Source organism: Dermacentor andersoni, chromosome 5, assembly GCF_023375885.2.
Source record: "Dermacentor andersoni chromosome 5, qqDerAnde1_hic_scaffold, whole genome shotgun sequence".
Taxonomy (NCBI): Eukaryota; Metazoa; Arthropoda; class Arachnida; order Ixodida; family Ixodidae; genus Dermacentor; species Dermacentor andersoni.
In genome coordinates this window covers 153,276,713-153,301,414 of record NC_092818.1, presented here as the reverse complement: position 1 = coordinate 153,301,414, position 24,702 = coordinate 153,276,713, and the positions used below count along the sequence as shown (strand labels likewise).

The 24,702-nt window shown below is 45.7% G+C and overlaps 2 protein-coding genes across 2 annotated transcripts in view; one reads left to right on the top strand and one right to left on the bottom strand.

Moving 5' to 3' along the window:
* Nucleotides 1-360: 360 nt before the first annotated feature.
* Nucleotides 361-11,354, top strand: LOC126531412 (putative ferric-chelate reductase 1 homolog). Its single transcript, XM_050178924.2, has 4 exons — nt 361-540; nt 5,719-5,944; nt 9,202-9,412; nt 11,086-11,354. The coding sequence occupies exons 2-4, from the start codon at nt 5,749-5,751 to the stop codon at nt 11,150-11,152; spliced, it is 474 nt and encodes a 157-aa protein (XP_050034881.1). The 5' UTR covers nt 361-540; nt 5,719-5,748; the 3' UTR covers nt 11,153-11,354.
* LOC126532140 (aminopeptidase N-like) overlaps nt 11,069-24,702 on the bottom strand; it is a 35,074-nt gene continuing 21,440 nt past the window's right edge. The window contains exons 7-20 of the mRNA XM_050179821.3: nt 23,099-23,233; nt 21,418-21,483; nt 20,676-20,741; nt 19,600-19,760; nt 18,613-18,704; nt 17,335-17,465; nt 16,967-17,022; nt 15,846-15,993; nt 15,323-15,399; nt 14,620-14,733; nt 13,922-14,089; nt 13,290-13,433; nt 12,571-12,652; nt 11,069-11,550 (exon numbers count right to left, since the gene is read on the bottom strand). Coding sequence (XP_050035778.1) covers nt 11,395-11,550; nt 12,571-12,652; nt 13,290-13,433; nt 13,922-14,089; nt 14,620-14,733; nt 15,323-15,399; nt 15,846-15,993; nt 16,967-17,022; nt 17,335-17,465; nt 18,613-18,704; nt 19,600-19,760; nt 20,676-20,741; nt 21,418-21,483; nt 23,099-23,233 — 1,596 coding nt within the window. The 3' untranslated portion in view covers nt 11,069-11,394. The remainder of the gene's footprint in view (nt 11,551-12,570; nt 12,653-13,289; nt 13,434-13,921; nt 14,090-14,619; nt 14,734-15,322; nt 15,400-15,845; nt 15,994-16,966; nt 17,023-17,334; nt 17,466-18,612; nt 18,705-19,599; nt 19,761-20,675; nt 20,742-21,417; nt 21,484-23,098; nt 23,234-24,702) is intronic.

Below are 24,702 nucleotides of genomic sequence, written 5' to 3'. Positions count from 1 at the left end.
GGGGTGCAAGAAACTTCTCGCTTTTTCATCTCCTGACCTACCGAAAGTGTTTCGGGTGCACGAACGTTGCTAGCGACGGATAACTATTTACAGACAGGTGCAGCAAACGCGAGAACAACAGCGCCCCCAGGAGTGGTAGTTTTCTCCGTACGCCGATAACGGTCTTATAACCGCTCCGCTCACAAGGGCGCGAAAGCAGGCGATGCCTGCAACCTACTTGGATTTGGAAAGCAGGGAGGAGAAGGCGAAGAGGAGGAGGAGGAGGAAGACAAAGATTTGTACAGCGATGAAAGTGTGACTTTACGCGCGTACACACTATCCGGACTCCGTCGGGCACGCAAGGGGGGAGGCGCACGCACACACACATATACGCACACACGCACATGGAGTAGAAGTGGCCCGACCAGTCCCTTCCCTTCGCGGCCGGCACATGTGGAACAACAGTGCCTCTGGAAGGAGGAGGGACGTTTCGGCTCTGGCGGGTCATTCGCGCATCGGACGCCGTCAACGAGAGACCAGCGGGATCGGACTTGCCGGCGCGTGAGTATGCTAGCTATACGGGGGGTGATGCGCTGAGAGGCGTCGGCGCTCTTTTCTCGGCAGGTATTCTGAGAGAACGTTTCTTTTCACGATGGGGAGATCGGTTTCACTCAAAGGACATAGCGTATTTTTTCAGCAAGGGGATGGAAACTTTGTTGCGCGTTTCTGCTAACGGGACACGGAACGAAACCACGACGGGGTTTATCTTGTTTTCGGTCGGATTGAAGAGAACTAGTCCGGTTATAAATGACCTAGATTTATGTGAGTGATTTCTCCGCCGGCGTTCCGGTCGAAACCAGTAAATATTGTCGCATCTGCGCTCGCGTCGGATGGTGGGAGTAAGCGAACCGTTTCAAATTTGCGAATAGGTCTAATGCGTTTGCTAAGTTGTAGTTACACCCGAGCCTTATGAGCACTGACTTAGAAACTTCGTGCCTGGGTTTTGATAGTGCATATTCGTACGCACAATATTATTAGTTAGAAAGAGTGCGCTCGCTAATTTTTTATGTTGGTCAACAATACAAGAAAGTGGTACCTGTATCAGGAAATATTTAATATTAGCCTTTACGCTACGTCATGTTTGGTATGGTTTCAGCCAAGCGAAAACATCATAGTCGTGTCAATATCGAACGATTCATAGGCAGATTTTTCACGCATGTGGTACTTGCGTTCTCTCTGTTCGAAAGTTTTGATCGAGCTTTAGAAGTCAATAATTAGCAACTTTCTCAATCCCAGTGAAAAAGCAGCTGAGAGAGCCAGGAATAGCCCGCAAAGAATAAGAAGCCCAGCTAAAATCGAGTTGTGACTATGACAAATCCTTAGTGCTTCTGTGGGCACTTATATATTCGAAGTATTGAAAACTGGGCACATTTAAAAACGAGAACGGCCGGCTATAGTTTATCTGCATTTTCATTGAGAAAGGGTTAACGTTATATATCTCTGTTCAACATAGTTTCCCACTCATACAACACGTGTATATCAACACAGCACACTGTTGCCGCCGGAGCTGAACATACTTATATATATGTGATAAGTGCATCGCTGTTTTTTGTCTATTATCATTACAAATCTTCATATGACCGAGAGTTGCTTAAAAAGTATGCACAAACGAAAACCGCTTCTCTCTAAGTCATTTCGTTACAACAGATGCGGACCACGCTGAGATCGAACAGCATCAGCTTTCTCCACCATCGCATGTAGTCTGTGAGGGCGCGCATTCCCATCGTGCTGCAGAAGGACCAGAGGCGAGAAAAGCGCAACATTTCCACCTTATCGCAGGCGCCTGGTTACCCTCGAGCAGGTAAAACAATACGACATGCTCTTGACGCCCGACCTTCTGGGCGCGTAATATGAGACTATTAGCTGTTTACGGCATTGGAAAAGCATGAGCATGGGTACAGATGAAAAGCACGAGCACCATTTGAAAACCATGAGCAAAAACCAGAGCTTCACCCTGCGTCCGTACTGCTGGAATCTTCTTTCGTCTTTCTGACTAACTGCACTTCCACTACATTGACTTCTTCCCTCAGTCTCTGACTAGGCATAATGTATCCAGCACTCGCCGCCGATGCCTGTGCTTTGGACAAAACAATCTCGCCACGCTTAGTAGTGCCATAACAACGTCTCGCAGACGTGCGCCCACCACTCTTGTGCGTACAACGAGAGTTCTTTTGGTAGCCGATTAACGGGCACATTGTGCAGTGCCTAACATCGTGGACGATGCGGTGCACCAATTATTGCGCAATGTTTTATTCTACTACCGTTTCATCACGTGACGAAAAATCCCCATCCATACTTGCTGGAGCAGAATACTACAAATGGAACCATTTCGGTGTCCTTCAAAAGCAAACTGAGCCATTAATAAGCTGCTAACTAATCATACACTTCATCAATGGCGGAACGCCACTACTCGTGAACGAGCCGTTAACCTACTTATATACTGAGTCCGGATTTATCCGAGAATCAGCTTGCCCGAAGCGAAGTGCGTCAGTGTAGTTTGACTATACTCTTCAGAATACATTGTCTCATTCCTACGATTGCGTAATATACATATGGGCACCTCCCCACTTCTACAAAGTCATACGGTATGCACCTGACGAATTTTCATTTTTCGCACCTAAAGCCAAACCTCCTCAACAAACTCTATCTAGCTGCACGTTTCCAACTGAGCGGCCATATTCTGAGCTCTTTTACGCGTAACAGGTCTCATTAAGACCGCTGTGGCAACAAGTTCGTCAACTCACAGGCCCAATAATATTTGAAATATTTAGCGGTGTTTTGCAGTAATCCGATATTTTGCAGAAATATTGCAGTTGATTCAGGACTGGTCCGTGTAGGAAAGGGTAGTGCAGGATTCATGGATATATTTATTGAAGACACAGATGCTGCTTTGACGTAGACTCCTATAGCCTGCTGCACCGTGCTCAGGAAAGGAAAAGAGAAAGAGGGTTAAAGCAGTGACGGTGAGGAAAGAGCACCAACGAATACATGACGTAGGCCATATAGGCCAGCATGTTCGTAGAAAGGATGCAGGCCAGGATACTCGTAGAAATCATGGGTCGACGTCAAAGTTGTATGAGCAGAGAGCTTACGTTCAGAGGAGGCATACGTATTATCTGAGAATGGTCGCATAACTTTAAGGCGAGAAACATTCTTGGTTTCTCAAACGCATCGCCTCGTCTGCAGTGCTATCGCTGCAGTAACTGGCTTGAACTTATTAACTGGCTTAACTGGCTTGAACTTAAAGAGAGATCAAATTTAGGCTTACACACCCATAATGATATTGCGGTGTTACAATAAGCGACAACATTGTCTGAATTAAAACTGCAGCTCAGAGAATTTAATAGTCGTCCAATATAGTATGCTGCAAGCTTCTTACGTCGTGAAGCTGAACCAGGCGCGCAGAAGCTGCCCGACTTGGTGACCAACTGTAAGCGAACTCTGCGGAAGCCGAAAACCCACGGCTTGCGAACAAAGTTGCAGCTAAACACCCCGGAATATCTGACGATGAGTTCCGCACTTGTGCAACGGGATACTTCCGTAATGACGTCACCGAGTAGTTAGTTATGGGAGCGCGAGCCGCATGCGGGTCGTTCTAATCCGTTCTAAATCTGGCGAGGAAGAGTAATTTCGAAAGGGTTCTCGGAAAATACCAGGCCAGGTCGCGCACGTTCTGCGCTCGAGCGTGCCTCGACAAGACGGTAGGGAGACTGCCGCAGATGGCAGATAACGCGTGCAAACGCGAACCTCGATGCGATGCTTTTCCTCGAAGGAACGTGATCCTCTCAGCGGGAGGCGACAAATTTTATCTCGTCTGGGTCATTCGCTTGAGCAGGCTCGCATGCCCGCGTTGAGGCCGAAACAATTGCTGCGTTCTGTACATCTCTGAGAATGTATACCTCAAGCGGCGTCGAATTTTGCCAACAACTATCAATTTCCTTACAGAGAAGCAACGTAATGGCTTTATAAATATATATATATAAAGGAAGGAAGGGCACGTCAGTGAGTGTTTCGTGGGATCATATTAACAGCTGTGTCAGCTGTCAGTGTGTTTCCATCATACTGTTGCCGGCCGATTATGAATGCGTTGTCTTCATTGCTTCAGCTTCTTTGTTCAGCGTGTTACTGCCTTTAGCCGTAGTACGATAAACTGGTGTTCGCTTCGTGACTCAAAATAAGTGAACAAAACATGCGATACCGTTATTTCTTTGTGAGCACCCGGGCTTCATTGTTGCCTCATTGCTTTTGGAGTCTATTCGGTACGCGTTACAGAAATTTTATACTTTAAAGCTCGTGGGCTGTAACAGCAGGAGCGACTAAATTCATCGCAGCACTCGTAAACTTCGTCCCCTCGAATATCAATGCTGTTAGGACGAGGGATGAATACCGGTGCTATGCAAGTTTAACGCTGTCATGGAAACGCGGAGTCATCAGCCTTTTACACAGATCTAACTTGCGTACATTTAGGCTAATTTCACCCAGTCTGTATTCGAAAAAGACAATGGTGCAACTTGATGGGGGACATCAAAACAAACGATCATTTCTTTTGGTCCTATCGGCGCTTCTCACTATTTCTTCATTTATTACAGCTTTTTTCCCTCCCAATGTTTCCCTTTTCTTCCCAAACAGCACGATATGTATTTTTTTTATTGCCTCCAGTTATTAGTTAGTTTCTCATGGGGTTGCTAGACGGCACTCTTAGGGGTAAGCTAATGAAAACAAATCAAGCGCAGAAAGGCACGGTGTTTCCCAAAGAAAGCATTAAGTTAACGGTAAAAGAGAGATTGCAGCCTATCTAAAGCACTCGTTAGCTAAACCGAAAGGCAGATAAGACTCCAAGAAAGAACGCGCGCATGTGTATAAAAAGTGGGTGTAGGACTCAAGCTCGTTAACTGTCCAACTCTCCGCTTTTCCCCTGCAAAGCTTTCACTATCTACCTCTCAAACTTTATGAGGCAATGGCATTGTATATTTCGCATTATATATATATATATATATATATATATATATATATATATATATATATATATATATATACAATAGAAGGCATGCATATGAAATATCAGCAGGCAAGAAAACCAAGAATGGAGATTGAAGGGAAACCATGAAAATTTCCTTATTACACGTACGTCGAATAAGGAACGTTCTAACGTACGCTCTCTGCCTTCGCTCAGTCGCTGAACTGACACAAAGTACTGAGTGACCTAAAGACGTCGAAGGTTGAGCAAGAAAGCCACGTCACACCCTGTGTGCATCAGAAAGTCAACTCAAAGTAGTGAAGAATAAATTCAATGTACATTTCGTTGAAATTTGGTGCATTTGCGTGTGCCCAACACCTCGCTTGCTTAAGTGTTACGGTGATTGTTTTAGGCTTGATGCGTATTTTGATTTAAACAGAAGTGAAGAGGCACTCATCTGCAAAGTTGAGGCAGCCGCTAGCTGGGTCCTCAACGCTCACGCAGCGAGGGTACGTACGTATTCGCGCAACTACATTCATGATAGTGAACCGTTGATATGGTCATCGAGGGAACCAAACGTGCCCAGATGGACAACGCTCCTTGGCTAAAGGATAATTGAGCTGCCTAGTTTGTGACGGCAAAGCGAACGGTTGTGCGCTCTCGCGCGGAGATAGCGATTTGCGCCCCGTTCGTGACCTCACCGAGTCTCGCTTTTCTCGCAGAGCGGGCGCGTGCACACAGGGTGCGGCAAGATGAAGATGGCGGCGCTGCTCCTCGTCGTGCTCCTGGTGGCCGCAGTGGCGCGGGCGTTCCCCGACGGGGCACCGGTGGGCGCCTGCGACTCCTTCATGCCCCGGCACGGAACCACAGCGGCACTGCCAAATCCCACCACCCCGTACGCCGTGGTGCAGTCGAAGGCGCACTACAACCCCGGCGACATCGTCACTGGTACGAAGCGCCGCGCCCCACTCGCCTCCGTTAAGCGATCGGAATGCATTAAAACTCGTGTACTCGCGCACAGCCTCGCAAACTTACGCGAAACTGGCTCAGCGGATTTTAGTTTCTTTTTTCGCGTCGTAGCTTGAGCTTTTCAAGATTTTGTAAGACGTACAGCCTTTGTCAAAAGCTTCGAAGCCGCTGTGAATCCGCTCCGTTGTGCCCTGTAGCAGGATCTTCTGACGTACCTGGAGCTCGAAAGCTCGCAGGAATTAATAGCAATGCTTTCCCTCTCAAGCCATGGAGGTTATGAAGCAATGAAAAGGAGCCAGAGGCCTGGAACTTGGCGTTGTCCAACGACACATACGGTCTCACGTGCAGTGGCCTCAAACGTTTAACATGGGCTGTACTTATTAAACTTGCCCGCTAGAGGGGCGTGTTACTTTATTTTACTGAATGCGTACGCGACCGTTCTGGCGTTCTTTGGCCACACTTGGACCTTGCGCCAGTAAACAACACACTAAATGTGTGCGCAACTGTGAAAAAAAAAGGACAGAAAATCTTTTTAAGCGATCTTTCAAGATATGCTTGAAGCCCCTCTGTTTTATATAAAGAAACAAGCTGCTAGCACCTTATAAATTCCTCCCAATATTATCTCGGGAAGGCCGTAATTGCGATCACTCATTTTCAGATTTAATGTCACTTATGCATGATCTAAAGTATAGCGCAACACCCCACTTCGGCGACGCGCATCCTGCCAATACAGGGAGAACTATGGGCGCTATAACGTAAAGCTATTCCAAACTTTTCTATTCCAATTCTGCAATCAGCCCTCCGCGATTGCTCAAACACATTTTTTGGACCACCCACGTCGTCTGTCTGTCATGCGATAGACTCTTAAGCGAAATTACACCCTTTTGCCACACAACAATAACCGTCATCTGTCTTGTCCGCATTACCTTTCTTTTAAGCGGCGAGCCCGGTACTTTCCAGTAACGAACGGCATGAGCGTTATCAGCATGACATATCATTCCCGACAGGAAAGTAGCGGGCGCGGCCTTTTGAAGAAAGGAAACGCAAGCAAGGCAGATGACGATAATTGCTGTGTGGCATAGATACACCCCAAGGGGTGTAACTTTGCCTAAGAGTGTAGCTCCCCATCTGATATGACGTTACACACTGATTATGCATGATTGGACCGAACGAAAGAAAAATACTCATTTCTGATTCGACACCTTTTCGCCATTAGACCTTGGCTACTGGTCAAAAGCTTTAGGGCTGCACCCACTTCGCCTGCCTGTCACGCGACGTCACAAAACCGCGAAAACTCACCGCTTCAGAGTGACGTGTACGCGTTAAAGATGCATTAATATGCCGAACAAAACTGATTTCTTTTTTTCTGAACAGCTGCAGGCTTCCCCATTCCGAAAGGAATAAAAGATGGATGCCGCCGATCGCTCAGGCACTGGCTACTCGCACTTGCCGCAGAGCATGGGTTTATTTGCATACAATAGAACTTCTTGCGCGGCCGTGCAACGTTTTCTAGCACTTTCGGCACGTTTACAACCTCTGCTCTGACAACTCTTCTTTGCTGAGGATCCGTTCTAGCAGCATTCTTAACCTTCCGTTGCATGCCGCCGCGATTTTCGACCAGCCACCGCAAGCTAAGTAAGGGAAAGCGGACCAATCACAGACGCCTGCACAACCCTCTTCATCCGTTTATCGATTTTCAGCGCACTGGCTCGGCCCCATCGAATCCCTCTCCACTTGAGCGTACTCCTCGCCTCTTGTCAGCAAATTATATAAGACAAGCCCCTCAATGTAGGCAACGTTATTTGTTTTTAAAGCAAACAAAAGCTGCCTCCTATAAATGAGAAGGGCGTTTAATTGGTCTCTTCAGACAACCCTGCGGGTCACCGCCCGATGTTTTCGTCGGCGGTTACGCAAATTCGACGTCAGGAGATTGGAATAAAAGCATATTGGAATAGTTTTACGTTATAGGGCCCTATATGTGGCGTAAAAATAACCCTGACGATGCTTGTGCCGTGTGTCTTTCATCACATACACTTTCGCTGACTGAAAATGGTATTCCAGAGAGTGGCCAATCGGGTATATGGCCACTATCTACATAACTGCTAACAAGGGTTTCATAACTGGCTGTGAAGTCTGGAAACTTGGCGAAACGAGATAAGACGCTCTACAGTCCCGCCCATTCCGAAGCACTGATGCACCAAAACAGTATTTATATTCATGTCTGATCCTACCCTCACAGCTACAGCTAGATGTCGCATGCGATCCTTTATTCTCCGACTCTCTCTTCGGCAGGCGTCTCCCGCCCCTCAAAACTTTTCGTAAGTACATCTGCAACAGGAAGCGCCTAATTGCATCACTGAAGTCGTTCCCTTGAGTGGGAGGGCAAAGCCCGACTGCAGGCGCACCAGTGCACCAGAGCGTAAATAGGGCGCCGCGTGGTTGCGTATGACTCCGTGACCGTATCGCCTTGTTACACGCGTTGCTGGTCTGGACCTAATCCAGCGCGCTTTCAAAGAAGAAACGAAAGAAAAGAAAGCGAAGAAGAAGCAAGGAAAAAGATATCTCCATCAACAACAGCTGTTGCAGGGTCGTTTTAACACAGCAGTTACCAAATTACGCTAAACTACGACCGAGCACAATATGGGCCTTCGCAGCACGAAGCTCCTCCCTCAAACAGACGAATTTACAAGGCATTCAATGGGAACGTATGTGCACTGAAAAGTAAATATTATGCAACAACTTGCTTTCATTTTTATCAGGGGATTTTCTGCAAGGCATACGTAGTAAAAAAATTAACAAACTGCATCGAATAAATGCATACAGCTCTGCGTGATGCAGGTTAGGGTAATGACGGCAGCTCCGTTCTGCTCAACTCGAGAGCAACGCAAGTATGCAGTTCGGAAAGCTTTTACCGATATAAAACGTAAGCTTTGTTTTTGTTAGGAGAGAGACAAAATGAACGTAATGTGTGAACAAGACTCCTAATTCTGTATTGACGTCAAGCTACGCCGGTGCTTCGCTTCTTCGCCGAGGCTACACCTATTTGCTGCCACATGATTAATGAGATCCCAAAGAACGGCTCGCGAACACTGGTCGGATCTCGGGGGACACTCCCCAGCAAGGCTCGCGGCCAACATTTTCGAAAAGCATTTACGTGACACCTCACGCCTGAGACCTGGTCATGGACATCTGAGACTAACTTCGGTTTTGGATTTCAATTTTTTTTCCCTACGCAGTGACAGTGACGACGAGCGGCCCGTCCTTCAAGGGCTTCATCGTGCAGGGCTTCAACCCGCAGACGCGCGAGGTGATCGGCGAATTCTTGGGCGGCCCGGGAACTCACGTGATTCCGCAGTGCTCTGCCATCACGCATGAAAACAACCGGAACAAGAAGGCGGCCACGCTCAACTGGAAAGCACCGCTAAACTCCGGACCTGTCATGTTTAGGTAATGCATATGAGTCGGTTGTAGCAAACTCCCGTTGTCCACGTTTTTCGAAGAAAAGTACCAGACCGCGAGACAGCTCACTGTACACGAGGACCGACCGCCCTTATAATCTCCAATTTAATTTAAACGCGGCGAGTGGATCGCACAACTTTGCTTCCCAACCAAACAGAACTTTAAAGCTTTCTTTACTGACCCTTGCAATTGCATTTCTGCGCTCATCCGCACAGGCATATCGCAGGGACAGTAGTAGTCCTTAGGCCGCCATCATCAGGACGCTGAAGTTGGCCGCATGCCGGCTTCCTTTAAATGACGTCGTCTTAGGGTGCCGTAGGCAAACTAAAACTTTCATTCACGAAAGTCGGTTTGATTCGTGCCGCGGTAGCGCGTTTTTAAAACAACGGACGAAAATACTTCTGTGCGTCTTATTACTCGATGGTCGATGAAGTCCCGCAGCTGTCACAAGGTGGGCAGTATACTTCTGCAACTGTGGAGCTCGATGCTAACTCTTATGAGCCCTGGTTAGTGAGGCACAAAAGCACACCTCGCTTAAAAGGCAATGACAAAACTCGGTAGCCCATCGCTTCTCTGCTCCTACGAGTACCGAGCTTGAAGTCTAATGTCGCTGTGCGTACACATGGCCGCTTGATGTCTCGGCGTCTCCATTATGGCTCTCCTTCAAAGCAGGTCATGGCTGCTGCATACCAGGACGTCGTAAATTGTACGTTCACTCCCTAGATACGTCGCTGTACAAAGGTTGTCCGGGTAGGACGACTCCCTAAACAAGAGATTGTCGATTACGCTTTGCATACCTTCAGCTCGTAAAAAAAAAAAAAAAAAAAAAAAAAGCCGTTCAAAGGACTCGGACATCTAAACTATGAAAAATCGTGGCACCTGTTAATGCATGCGCTTTACGACTGTGTACACTCCAAGTAGATTTTTTTTTTTTTTTGGTTCCGTGGGCTCTTATGCTAATACAAGTCCTTCAGCACAAGAGTAAGACAGCCTTTCTACTTGTACGACAAGGTGCAGGTATGCAAACACGGGGTCAGCGTAGGCCACCTTGCTGACTTCATCAATATTCGACAATGGATATTCTAATGAAACCTTTTTCGCACACATTAAGCCAAGATATCAGGAATGAGGCCTTGAATACCTGTTTTAAGTCCGCAATGACATATGTATCAGCAACCCGCTTGGCTTATCGATATTCACAAGGTACCAGCTCGCGTAGAGAAACTTAGAGCGTAAAGACGCACCTCGATTGGCTGCCTAAATATATAATCAAGCATATCAACGGGCGATTATCTAAACTGTTATTGTGCTTGAGGCACAGCACTGGTCTATAACGCAGTACCCGCAAAAAATAAAGTAAAGAAGAAAAAGTTCCTTGAACACGCCCTTGTTTTACGAGAAAAAAAAAAAACAGACACGATTTCTCAACCGTCTAGTGCGTGTTGAGCCGTCCGCTTCTTCCCCGCTATATCACAACGCACATATAGGTCATGTATAAAACACGCCACATTTTTCAGTGTTGCGTTAAAATTTGTTTCGCCACTTTCGCGTTAGCGTTGGGCAGCCAAGCGTGAATTCGCGGCATCTTGCGTGACTACGTTATCGGCTGGTGTAACGTGCGCGACTATCTTGGTTTAGTTTTACTTTTCTTTTTCTTTCAGGGCCACTGTTGTCAAATCCTTCACGGAGTTCTACGCCAACCTGCTAAGTCAAAGCGCAGGCTACTGAAAAGAGAATTCCATGGACTTTACACAGGGAACCATCGGCCATAGCGTATTTACAATGTGCGATACTGCGGCATTTCACTTAGCTCTGTGCTAAATCACAAACGTGTATTCTCGTATTTTTTTTAAAAGTTCTTTTGTGTTGTTTTTTTCTCGCGAACCACACTGCCTTCTGTAAATAAATCGCTTCTTTTTTTTTGCGTCGACTTCAACTGTCTTCCGCCTCATTTTTATTACGAGACATGACTACACTGGCAATTCAATCTCATCCAGCCAGTGTTTTACGACGGGGTAGAACTTGGCCTTCCAGGCGTCGTCAAGCTTCCGCTCCTCTTGAACCTGCTTGTAGCGCCATTCTGGAATTGTTGTCGACTTCTTGTTGTTGTTGTAGAAAGAACTCAGCTGAAAAGTGTTATTAGAAAAGTTCAAAGGTCTAAATATACAAGGTGGTTGAAAACGTCAATGTGCGCAGAAGAAAGCACCACGGAAACCGCACAAACTGCTGGCTACGGATCAAGATAACACAATACTACGTGAAGTGTTCAGTGTGTGCCATGGCTGCCTTTACGCATTCGATGACGCGTTCAACAGAGAATGCGCAGCTCTTATACAACACATGAGCGTGCCCGCTCTGTATATAATCCGCATATATATGCTGTAACCATATAATCCGCGTATATATCCGGTTATGCTGTTCCACAGAGGGCACCAATGTTGTGAAGTGGTCAACAGTGGTCGAACAAGAGACATCCCCTGAATCGCTCTTGAGGCTCTGTACTAATTTCTTGTTAGAGCACGGCTGACCACTTCAAGCCTGCGTTTCCTGTGAACCACTATCTTGCTCAGTGTTAGGAAGGTGCTATGACATGTCCAGCAGTCTGCCCATTTCGATGCCCTACCAGTTCTAGCTGCACTACCCGTAAATGACGGCAGAAGAAAATAATGATTCAACTTGCCACAGTGCGATGCGATGTGGCTCGTGGGTGTTCGATAATGAACGCGAAGCCATCCTTGAAATTTGTTCGCTATTATATCTGCCACGTGTAAGCACATACTGATAACGCCACGTTATCGAGTCCATAAAACCATTCACACAATGACAGACGACATACAACTTTCGGAATTGCCGGTTTTAGCAGACGATCACGTCTTTGTCACGCGAGCGTGTATGTTGCAGGCGAACACAATTCAGTTTTTGGTCGAGGAGTGACTTCGTACTGACGCTGGTCTGCTGTGGGAATGTAGCAAATTTCCTAATAAAATTTTCATTACACTGCAATTTGATACTCATTACGCTGCACGATAGCATTAGTTGCGCAATGGACTTATTTATCTTCGTGCATTTGCGCAATGGCTCCACAAACAGGATATCCACAGACAAGTGCTTAGCGTGAAATTTCCTTTATGCGGTGAAACGCTCACCATCTTAGCGTCTGCCGGTTCACTTGCTGACTCTAGAAGCGACTCTTCAATTTGGAATAGTACCTCGGGGATATGGCGGAACCTAGAAGAAACAGAAGCGAGTCGTTTCATTCAATAAAACGATCTATTTTATTTTCAGCATGAGTGAATAATTTGTCACGCTCATACAACGCGAAGCCTTAAGCTCACGACGCTTGGCCCTCAATTTGCAACGCTCCAGTCGTCAATCTGGCGGCCTTTCAGCAATCGTGTGCTAGCGCAGAAGCCGTACGTTCGAGTGATTACTGAGCCTCCACCATCAATTACACATTTTGAATATGAATACATGGGAGGCGACATTGCGTTCTTGCGTTTAGAGCATTAAGGTAGACAGGGTTTGAGGTAAATATTTCTACTAAATAGATTACATCGCCCTTCCTCAGCACTATTGAGCAAATATATATTTATGGAGTCAGTCAAACGGTTTAGCTCATCCATTAATCGTTGCCTGAATACCACTTACATGTTTCACCCACTATACTTAGCCGCAATGTTCGCTAGCGAATAACGAAATAAATAATATTGTCTAACATACTTTAGAAGTACACACGAACAAGGAGCACTGTTCAAGCATGCCTATCTTACAACCGATTTCCCTTGACCATGCGTCAAGTGCTCCGACCAAGAAGACAACTGCACTGAATACAGAACTAAATGACGACTGCTCTATTCTCGCTTACCTCTTGTGAATGGACCCCCACTCGTCATTGATGAACTTGAAGGCGACAGGCTTGCCCTCGTGGTTGTCCGAAAAAGACGTGAAGAGACCGGGGATGTCCTCGTGACGGATCACATCGTCAGGTGCCACCACGGACTTGAGGTAGCTGCAAGCAAGACAAAGTGCGGTGGAATTGTCGAGGAAAGAGCACGGCTGCACATTGATTCGCCGACATAAGACGTTCTAAGCCTCACACCATGTCCTCTATATGTCGCAAGGTAACTCTTGCCTCTGTTGACACTGCTGCTGCGAAATATAAGCCTGATGTATCTGGCGATCTATGATTAAGTAATCATCTACGTTAATTAAGTAAATCAGAACTTGGCGCGACACATCTCCTTATATCCTACAATTCTACTCTATTCTGTTTCCTTTCTTTCTTTTTGTTTTGTATGAGCGTGCGTAGAAGCAATCAATTTAGCGCTCCATTTATTTGTTTTCTTTCCTTCCGTGTCCTAATACGTTCTGTTAACATATTTGTTGGTATTTCGCTGCTTGCGTATTTAGGGTGCACGCCTTCGGAACACGTCGAAGAGGACAGGCGTAAAACGATAACACGCTTTTGCGTGCAGTGTAGCCACCGTGAATCCTTACTTTCCGAGCTGCTGGGCGCTGCGCGAGCAGCTGAGTGCCTTGATGATGTCCGCTCGTTCGGACGGCTCTTCGGACTCCTGCAGCCGGTCCCAGAGGAACTTCCAGTTCCTCTCTCCGCCGATTTTCACCGCCTCGCAGAACACGGTATACCGCAGGTGCGACGGCAGACTGCACACATGGCAGAGAGCCGGTAGACAGGATTCGTACGCGTTACAATGCAATTTGCTAAGTTATGTAACCGACGTTTCTTTATCGCTCGCGCAGAAACTAGAATTCGGCCATTATACCGCTGCTTCTTATTTATTTTTTACTGTCGGTCGCTACGATGAACGGAATACCTTGTTTTCGTGCGTACGCAAAATATAAGACGAAAGGTAAAGCTGTCCTACATTTAAAGTCACGACGCGTACACTAAAATTGAGCCACTTCTGCTATTCGTCAATGACGTTTGCTCATGTAACTGATGGCTGGCCCGCTCCCTCACTCCTTCAATAGCTGGCTGTTGTGTTGGTGAATGAATCACCAACGCACTGGTGATTCATTCGTTCATTCCTAATGTAGACATGAAACAGTGAAGTAGTAATAAATATTTTTTTTAGGCATTGGCCGAATACTATGCGCATAGATTAGTCTGATACCATGTTGCTTGGACAAAAGTGTGCCAAGCTGAAAGTGTGCCACCGCTGCATTTTGCTTACTCCTCGGCCGCAGCTGTGCTCTCCTTCACCTCGTTGAACATCTCCATGGCCTTGTCGATGCATGGTTGGTAACCGTAGTAGCAAGTCAGGAAGGCGAGCTCGGACTCGAGCTCACTGCATTCGCGCATTACACGTTCCAGACACGTGTCAGGAAAGAGCTTCGATTAAGGGGATATACAATGAACGAAACCTTAATAACGCTTGTTTGTTTGTTTGAATTATGCGTCCAATGAATTAGCGTAAAATCCACAAAGCAGAAACAATTTATAACGTTTTGCTGTGGCGCTCTTGCGAATTATGTCTAACTGACCGACCGATAGTCCGACTTACTGACTCATTGATTGATATGTCAGTCAATCGATTGACCCTCCGTTGACGAATTGATGCTCGGTAGGTCGGCGAGTTCATTGGCCGATTCCCATGAAGCACAAGGGAACAAAAATGTGTACTTAGCAACGGGAAAGTGAGCCCTTCAATCAGGCTGCAATATCGACGTCAGATCTCTCATAATTGGCTTCTGACAATCAGCTGAATGCCTCTCGGAAAACGTGAAACAACGCTCACCATAGCGCATGCAAAAAAAAAAAAAAAATCTCTAGACGCGAATGTTTCAGCACCAAACTCGGCACCGTACTGCGAGCAGCAATGACGTTCCATTATTGTGAGTGAAAAAGGAAGGACAGGGCAAAAGTGGCCTTCTTACGCGGACAGAAGCGACGTCTCGTTGCCATCCCACGAGATGTTCGCGAAGTTGGCACTCAAAAGGGACGACATGTATCCCTGCGTACGACGCGCAAGAACGTTATAGCTGTCTCTAATAAGCACAAAGTTAGTGGCAGTTAATGGAAGTGAAAACATGATACCACATGGGCAAGCTTGGAACGCGTGGCTCACAAATGTGCCCGTTGAATGCGTTCAGTCTCTTCGAGAACTTGTTCTGAACAAACCATAAAACTGGCGACTCTACGCAATTATGTATTGAGTACATCATAAGACTTTTGCGGCCGTTTCATGGAATGAAGCGTACACGCACGTTTAGTTAAGCTCATAATGCTGTACGTTTATAAAACTGAACCTAATGACAAAAACTAAGTTTTTTGACACGCGTACGTTAGCTCAATCATTTCACTCAAGGACGTCAAATAGGAATGTTTGATGCCAGCTATTCATCCCGAGCGCGTATTCCTACGGTATAACGAATGAGCAAACGATCGGCAGACGCGCACCTTCCACTTCGAGTACGACTCGGTCGTCTGCAGCCGGACCCCGACATCCTTCATCTTTTCGAAGGCCGCTTTCCATGGGATGTAGTCCTGCTCCTTCAGTAAGTATTTGGTGGCCTCCAGGGCTACGGTGTAATTCACCAGGCCAGCCCTGGAACAAACGGCAGCCAAATAGTTGCAAGTGAAATGTTTGCAAGTGAAAAAAGCAAAAGCGACCTAAGCCGTTTGCCTTTGAAGTATTCAGGTCCTTGAGATCGCCGATAGCCACGGTAACTGAGCACTCTGTCCTGTGTCTCTGAACGACGAACACATCTACTGCATAACGTCCGACGGCTCCACGATTTTCTCCAGCGCGAGTGGACGCTACTGCACCACTGTGTGCATTCATCACGTCGCGTTCAGGCGAATGTTCAAGCTGCTGTCTCAAAATGCTGAGACAGCTTTATTATCCAGCTGCTGCTATCGAGCCTTTTCTTCTATATATATATATATATATATATATGTTCGTGCTACATTCGGGTGGATGACAATTTCCCTATCATGACATTTCCTCCTCATTACGGGATTCCGCAACAATGATTTGTCTCATGGATTGCTATACGAGAACGGAGGTGTTTTCACGCACAGGCGTTGCTTAGATAGAAAATCCGCCAGTAGTCATCTCAGCCAAAGCAAACAGAACTCTTTTCGCAAAACTATATATATATGTATTGATCAATTGGAGTTGTTAGTGGACTCTCCTGCGAACGTCGGCGTGACTTCATTTCACGCCAAGTGTTTCCAGATGCTGGGTTGCTTTGAGAAACCTAATGGCAAGTTATTTTACTCACTTTGAATAAACCATAAGGTGGACATGAAGAATGTATTTTGCTAAGAACCCACTGTACACAAAGCAGTGCCAACATGTACAGACTGTTGCTGCTGCTGTGCCTCGCACGATTCCTTCAAGAATTAAATGCGACGAGAAGATGGAACTTCGCGCAGCAGTTATCTTGTGGGCGTTATGCGAAGCGATTCTACCAACCCCAGCGTCGCTTTGTTGACGGGGTGCAGGGCATTATCTGAGTTCCGAGCTATTCTGGAAAAGGCACGCGGCTCTGCTGAAAACAGGAGCCGCAACTTACTTTGCCAAGTCAAACAGGTCGTTCTGAATCTGAGCGCGGTTCAGTGGGTGGATGTACTGAAACGGGAAGAAGGAAGCTGAAATGAGCAACGTTTGATTTCTCCAAACATACCTTTAAAAAACTAACACACCGCTCTTTATGCGCATATTTTCTCTGCCCTGCAGCCGGAACTTGAGTTTTTCTGTCACGCTCTAGTCATCTTTCAATGAAAATAATTCCTACTGATCGCTTTCGGCATCTGCCGGACAGCTCTAGTAGAATGTACGTATTTAGTTATCGGATTAGCCGCGTACGTGGACGACTGCACACTTTCTAGAATTACACTGGAGCGAGAGGATTTCTTGCCAGCGTGCAAGCTGAGTGATTACCGTGTGGTTCCAGAGCAGCTGACGAGTGATCAGGTCCCAGTTGTGGACATCGTAGTTCACTTTGTAATAGCCCGAGAACTTGCTGTTTATCACGACCCAGTGATGGGGGCCAGGCAAGTTTTCCAGTTGGCCTGGAAAAACGTAGGTATGTGAACAATATTGCAGTATAACTGCAGTCATAGGCTCTGTCGTACGTTATTCTCAAATACGTAAAACAGCTGTGCGTCAGTGAGAGGGGCCCTGACTGAAATTTACCGCGCCGTTCAAAATAAAATATTTTAGAGATACTTAGTATCTATAGAAAGCGTGAAATATCTACAGACTGTATAGGACAGTGTGTATACCACAAGGTCGCGTACAGTCATGCGTTCACAGGCACTCTGTGGACATTCCGTGAATTTATGGCTTTACAGTTGTAATCAAGCTGCACCTACGGCGGGCCTGTGGATTATGCAGAGGTAAAAGAACATCTGTATAGAAATACGAGCGCAATTATGCCAGTCATTGCTAAGGCATGTTCCTCCTTGTAGGAAATCTACTTCCCACACACTTGCGCGCGTGTTTTCAAAGCTTTATGAGCGTACACATAAGAGGCTAGATCTGATTTTCATGGGATGTCCCGTGAAAGATATCCCAAATTAAAAATTTGGTGCACATTCCGTAGCTTACCTGAAGTATTAAAAAGAAGTCATGCTGTGACAGCATATAGTTATCTAATGGACAACGCGTTGTCACTGGATTACCGTTAACAATAAATCTGACACCACCTGTGATAAAGAAACACCGAGACGACAGATTAAAATTCTGCACGAAAATCACAAGCAATGCCTGGCAAGGGAACGTATAACGCCCTTGTACAATGTATCGCGGAACAATTTGGGGGCGGACATCCCCAAAGCAGTGCTAGTCTCCGCGTGCCTACTCAATGGACATGCCTTTGAGCACTGGTTGACTCCAATTTCGCTTTTATAATGTGTGCCATCTAATAGTTATCGATAATTACTTAATGCTGTTTTTGTAACGACGTAATTGCGCAACGCGCTTGTTAGTACAAGCAATGTCTGCTACTTAAAGATGTCCATCTGAACAGGCGTTTAAGCCACAGGTGAAGTTTTTCCAAATATATTTACAAAGAAGTATACACTGCACTCAAAAGACAGCCGCTGAAACTTCGGTTAAGAACAATAGCATAAAAGCAGCAAGTTTTTCTGTTTCTGTTAGCATAGGTTTTAAATATCCTTAAACGGCCGCACGGTTGCACCCTTATTTTACACCCACCTTCCTTGTCAAACAACCAAACGGCAGGCATGGTATTGTCGAACAGCCGCTGTTCGGAAGACACAAATGTGATTGGGATCGGCCATGTGGATCTGCAATAAACGCCGCAAAGAAACGCCGCCTGTCAGCTGATCGTCGAGGACGCGCAAGGTTACGACTAGTAGCATACAGGGTACTTTTTTTTAACTACAGATATTTTTATAGAGGCTATGAGCGTAGCCAACTTGAGCTTTTTTGCGGAGGAGTTGCTTGGCGGAACCGACATACTTTACCGCGAATAACGAACGTTTCGAAAGAACAACTGAGAAATATTCGTTACTTATCTCTTTTATTATAACCTTGGGGGCCCGGTTGTTTATATGGGAAATTTGGAGACAGTCACATTTTAATGCACGTCAACTTAAAAAAATAAACGAATATCGCACGCAATTCGAGATATTCGAATATCAACGCTCGATGCAGGACATATCAAGACCGAGCGCACTCTGAGTGCTGGAAAGGCAGCCCCGGTACTACGTCAAACGGAAACGCCCCGTGACGAAAAGCGCGACGAAGTTTAAAACTGAACGTCGCGGCAGGTACCAATACGGCACGTTTTGCCTCGCAGGCATTTGCCGCAACGTGCCTTCATTCAGACTCCGTCACGCACTTCGTCGCGGAGCGTTTTCGTCTGAAGGAGTTCCCTTTTCTGCGCTCACGGCGCGCTGGGTATTGTTATTTATTGAATGGAGGTGTTGAAGTTCGCTTATGAATATCCATAATTCCGTGCGACATTTAAGGTTTTTTTTTTTTTTAAATATGGGTAAGCATTCAAATGCGACTGCCTATAAATGTGCCATATCAACAAACTGCCGTCAAGGTTCTAATGAAAAAAAAAAAGTTGATTATCGAATTTTCGCTAACTAGACTTCTCAAACTCACGTCATTAGCTGCAAAGTATATATGTACCCCTCACAGCACCTTTGCAGAACGCCCGGAGTGCCTCACCTCGACTCCCGCTCCTCAGCTTCGAGCGCAAACTTGCTCTGCACGAGCGTGGCTGCGTTTTCGTCGTAGACGCGATTCACCATGAGCACGGGGAATCCCGGCTGAGTGACCCACGGTTCCAGAACATTCTTCACGTTTAAGGGCCGCTTCTTCGGCTGCGCCTGCCCGATATAGGGGAACCGCACAGCGCGCAGTCAGAGACGCAGGCCTCGACACGAAAACGTAAGTATAAGCATACGCAATGTGTCCGCCGCGCGGGATGCAAGCGGTATGCGTACGCAAGAACTAGGCGCGACGGTACTGCGCATGCGCAGACCAAGGCGCAGGGATCCGGAAACACATGCTTGCGAGTAATACATTAGAGAGTTTTAGGTGAGGGGACGCAAGCTAGGCTTGCGTCCCCTCACTTTTTTTTTTTAAAGAGATTTACCGCGTTTGCGGTAAATCTCCTTGTCCCGTTGGGATTTGTATCCGGGTGATGTGCTCGCATACGGCCACTAAGAGCGCAGACAGCGTACGAGACAGCTTCAATGTAACAAGGCCTGCGGGAGTATCCCCACCGTATATTTCATGTATATTTAGCTCGTTCACGTTTCCTACGCGAACACAAGATATTTCCATGGCTAGTAGTACACACTGAAAGCTTTGTAAAATGTGATTCTTCTGATCAAGTATACATCTGCTGACTTTTTTTAAGTATGTATATCCATACCGGAGTGCACTAACCAGTTTACTAATAGTAATTGGAAACTAAACAGTAAAAGCGAGTAACAAATGAACTTAGGAACAATAAGGTCATTGTTGCGCTCTTCATATAAGAAACTGTCGCACTTCGTGGGACCTTAAGCAGAATATTCGCAAAGCCAGAACATCATTTCATTTTCTGTTAATCATATCATAAGGTAATAAAATTATCGTAGTTTGCGGACATACTGAATACTTAAATCATGCATTATGATCCCGGACTTTTTGCGCCTTAAACTATACCACAGCAGTATATCCAGAGAAGAAAAAAACGGTGACATAGATCGCTAAACTCGCATTCGACCCCTAAATTTTCGTTTAAAAGGTGTTACCTCTGTAAATGCCTCCCAGACGAATGCCGACGTCACGTTGCCGAACATTCTTTTGTCGAGAATATTCTGCAATGGGAAAGTTTGTGCAATGGTAAACCACTGAAGAACAATGATGAAAAACTGACGAGCTTGTTAACGTAAAGTTCTCACGATTTTCCTAAATTCTCATTTTCTTTAGCTGAATCTGTGTGAGTAGAAAATAACGGTCCTAGAGTTAAGTGACAAGGCGATTCCCACTGCAATCCAACCGGAGTACAAAAATTCACAACATTGATCCACGGGAACATTTATTTATTTATTTATTTATTTATTTATTTATTTATTTATTTATTTATTTATTTATTTATTTTATTTATTTATTTTCCAGACGTATGGCTTCGTCTATGAAAGACGTGGACGTCTACTAAGTATTCATTCTTACCAGCTGTAGTCCTTTGTTTAACACTGTGAAAATTTAAGCATGAACAGAGTATTCGCATTCAACACATATCGAAATGCCTCATTCGAAGCGACCGCAAAACGCACAAGTGTCATTGGCATTAGCTGTAGAACCAGCCATCGACACTTTCTAAACCCGCAAAGACGGCTGGGTACTGCGTACTTGTTCACGCAGCGCTTTCAGTATACACTTACTGGTTGCTGCGTGAAACCGCCGAGCAACGGGTAGTCGGCAAAGCTTGCTTTTCTACGAAAATTCTCTACAATGGATGACAGTGCATTAGAACGGCAAGAAGTAACTTACGTGTATGCCCCTCTTGAAGTTTTCTTCTCCGACAGCCATATCGAGCATGCGCAGGAGCGCGACAGCCTAAAGTAAGAAAGAAAAAAAAGAACACAATAATTGACAGAAAGTACTGCAAGAACAAGCGCTTTATCATGACGAAGCCAAAGTTGTTTAAGCCGACACCGGTAAATGTTCTTCGTCGAGACACGTAATAGGAACACTAAATATCTCAGAAGTAATCTGCCCGATAAAATCGCGTGGCCAGAGTGTCCAACACCAGTTCTGTGACGCAAGAAAAGGTCGAAAACACGAAGGCGTGCCTTAAAGATTCTGAAATATCATCGTTCATTTCAAGTGTGCATCGGGCGCAGAAAACTCCAATCGCCGTCGTCATCACGGTGCCGTTGCGCACAACACCCTATAAAATTACAAAAGAGAACTTTAGCATCCAAAGCCTACGCTTGGCAAAGGCATCTAAAAGTCTGTTAAAATTAATATTAAGCTCCGTGGTTTCACATGCATAAGCCGCGATGTGATTATGAGGCATAGCTGGGGATTTTTGACGCGCGCCCACTGCAAGGTATGTATATACAAGCGTCTTTACAAGCGAGCGAGCGTGTTTGCATTCTCCCCTCACCGAATGATGGGCGCCGCCGCGGCTAAGATATCGACTCAGTGACCTCGTGCTCAGCAGAGCCACGCTATAGCTACTGAGCTAGCACGGCGCTTAAGAGACCGTTGAGAGAGCCGCTGAAACGGAGGCTGGATTGGTGAACGCCTTGGGCGCAGACCCTTGGGTACTGAATGGAGTCGCTGTCACCCCTTTCCCGCCCATTGCGTTCGGACCTAGAACATTTTAAATGACGCTTATGCGAAGAGATGCCCTAATGTGAGGAAGTTAGCGTAACCATTACAAGATATACGGAAGAAGAGATTTAGATGATGTCTGAACAAGAGAAGTTTACACGCGAGAAAGTAAAGCAGATAACGAAAGCATACTGAAAGCATCTGGACAAGAAGACAGGGCGACTACTCTTTGCACTTAATGATGAATAACTGACATTTAGCTGAACGCTGAGGTTTTACATTAAACTTGCTGGTGAAATATGGCAGTGAATAAATTTTATAGGGTAAGGGGAAACTCGCCTACCATGGATCCTCCTACTACAGATGTATGGCTTTTATTATCATCACCCAGAAATAGAAGCACTGGTGCATAGATACATCTTCTAATGCTGTGTAGAAACCATTGTGTTATACGGTCCTCATCGAAGGAAGAAATATTACTTTACAAGTATTACAACAGTAATAGTTCTGCAATTGGTTAAACGAAGACTCGGAAGGTGTCATTAACGCCCGAGTGCATATAAGTAACGCGACGTATAACGGCAACGGCAATGCGTGCGTGCTTGGCTAAAAGATGTTTGATAGACATGCCACAGAGCAATCTCTTGGGTCACGCCGCTCTGAGTTGTATATTTGTCTAATGCCTTTCGTGTCTCTGTGCAAGCACCGTTGTTCAGACTCTGGCTGCCGCTCGGAGAAAACAGTAAGCGCAAGTATCGCTTCATTGCAGCACGTTGTGAACATAGCACGTTAGTTTGACAACGTGCTATATATAAAAAATAGATCGTTTTGAAACGTAATGAGGATTGTGGACCGACAGCACTAGCAAATAAAGCTGGACAGAAAAGCGCACCTTCTGAGTGCTGAAGACGTTGAATGACTGGTAGATCCTGTACTGGGTGTCGACGTTTGTGACCACAGCCGGAGCGTACTTCATAATGTCGTGCTTCATTACTGGAACGATCTCGTTGACCACCATGAGGTCGTACTAAGGGGTATTGAAGAAAACAGGAAAAAGATCACACGTGTAACCAATAGATATAAGTAAATATCTCACTGTATATCGTAGAACATCGAGTTCCTCAAGTGGGCTTCAAGTAGAGTTCCCCAAGTAGTTCCCCAACAGCCTCGGGCACGTCCCCCCACCTTTTCATTTGGGACCCCTTATAGTTACATTCTACGAACAGAATATCATCTCTTCGTGAAGACAAGTCCTCTTGACGATATGATTGCTCCTGAGAGTGGTTTCCGTTCTACAACCGCACTGACCACTTCAGTGCTTACGTGTGTAATGCACCAAACTTGGGCTTGGTTTCAGATCGCCACAACGAGTTACACACAATCACAAATGGGGCGGCAGAACGTTCATTATTATATCCATACTCCGTTGCATAGCTAGGCAGATTATATCGCTGATTTCATTGTATCACTTTTGGTAAGTATATTTCTAAACTGACAGATGCGACCATGAATTGAATTGTAGTTACACCTAGCGCATGATATCGTATATTCATCGCGCGATAATCTTCGCGAAATGCGCTTGCTTCCTTCTTTTTTTTTAGTCGCCTTCGAATATAAGGCTAAATTTTCTGTACCATGTATGTGAACAAGTGCAGGTGTTTTTCATATTCGTTAGAAGCGCGTGATGGAAGTTACACATTCACCGCATGCGCTAAGATATCAGTGTGCATATGCTTTGGCAGATAGATACTAAGGTTTGTAAGCAACGACCTCCTGTGTGCTTCCGCGATATTTCATTAACGTTGCCGATGCTCTGCTGCGTGCCCACAAGTATTTTAGCACATTTCGGTGGTATTTGTTCAAACTGTTAATATCGCCACTAGAAGACTGCGACGTATATGGCAAAGATACAGTATACTGCGACGGTTTTCACGCCATTTAACAGCTATATTTAGTGATTGTGCGCAGGAGGACAATTTTCTGGTGATGAACCTTGACGGCATGGAGCTACAACAGCGTGTTGCCGAGAGTGTACGTTTAAAGTAGAGTTGACAGTTGATCCACCTCATACGAATTCATCGCTGCTATCTGCACACAGGACTTCAATCCATTCTTTTCTTTTCTATTCTATTCTTTTCAATCTATTCTATTCTTTTACTTACATTGCGTCGGGTCTCTTTTGCAGTTCGTAGCAGTGAATCAGCTATATATGTTAACGTTTACGCTTGCTCCCCTAATGTGACATTATACTTCATGCTACGTGAGGCTTCATGAAGTAGTGAATGCAATGAAAGCTCGCAGTTTTGAGCCATGTGTAATGCCTGAGCTTCCTCTCGCCAACTCTTTAAGAAACGAGAGGTAAAACGCGAATTAATGCGGTGCCGTGACGCATAACCATGCCTTCTTGTCATAAGTAGGAAGGTAACGTTAACAGTGCTATAATTGATAATGTCAACAAACTCAGAAGTTCATCCGTTTACGGTGAATCACAACTCA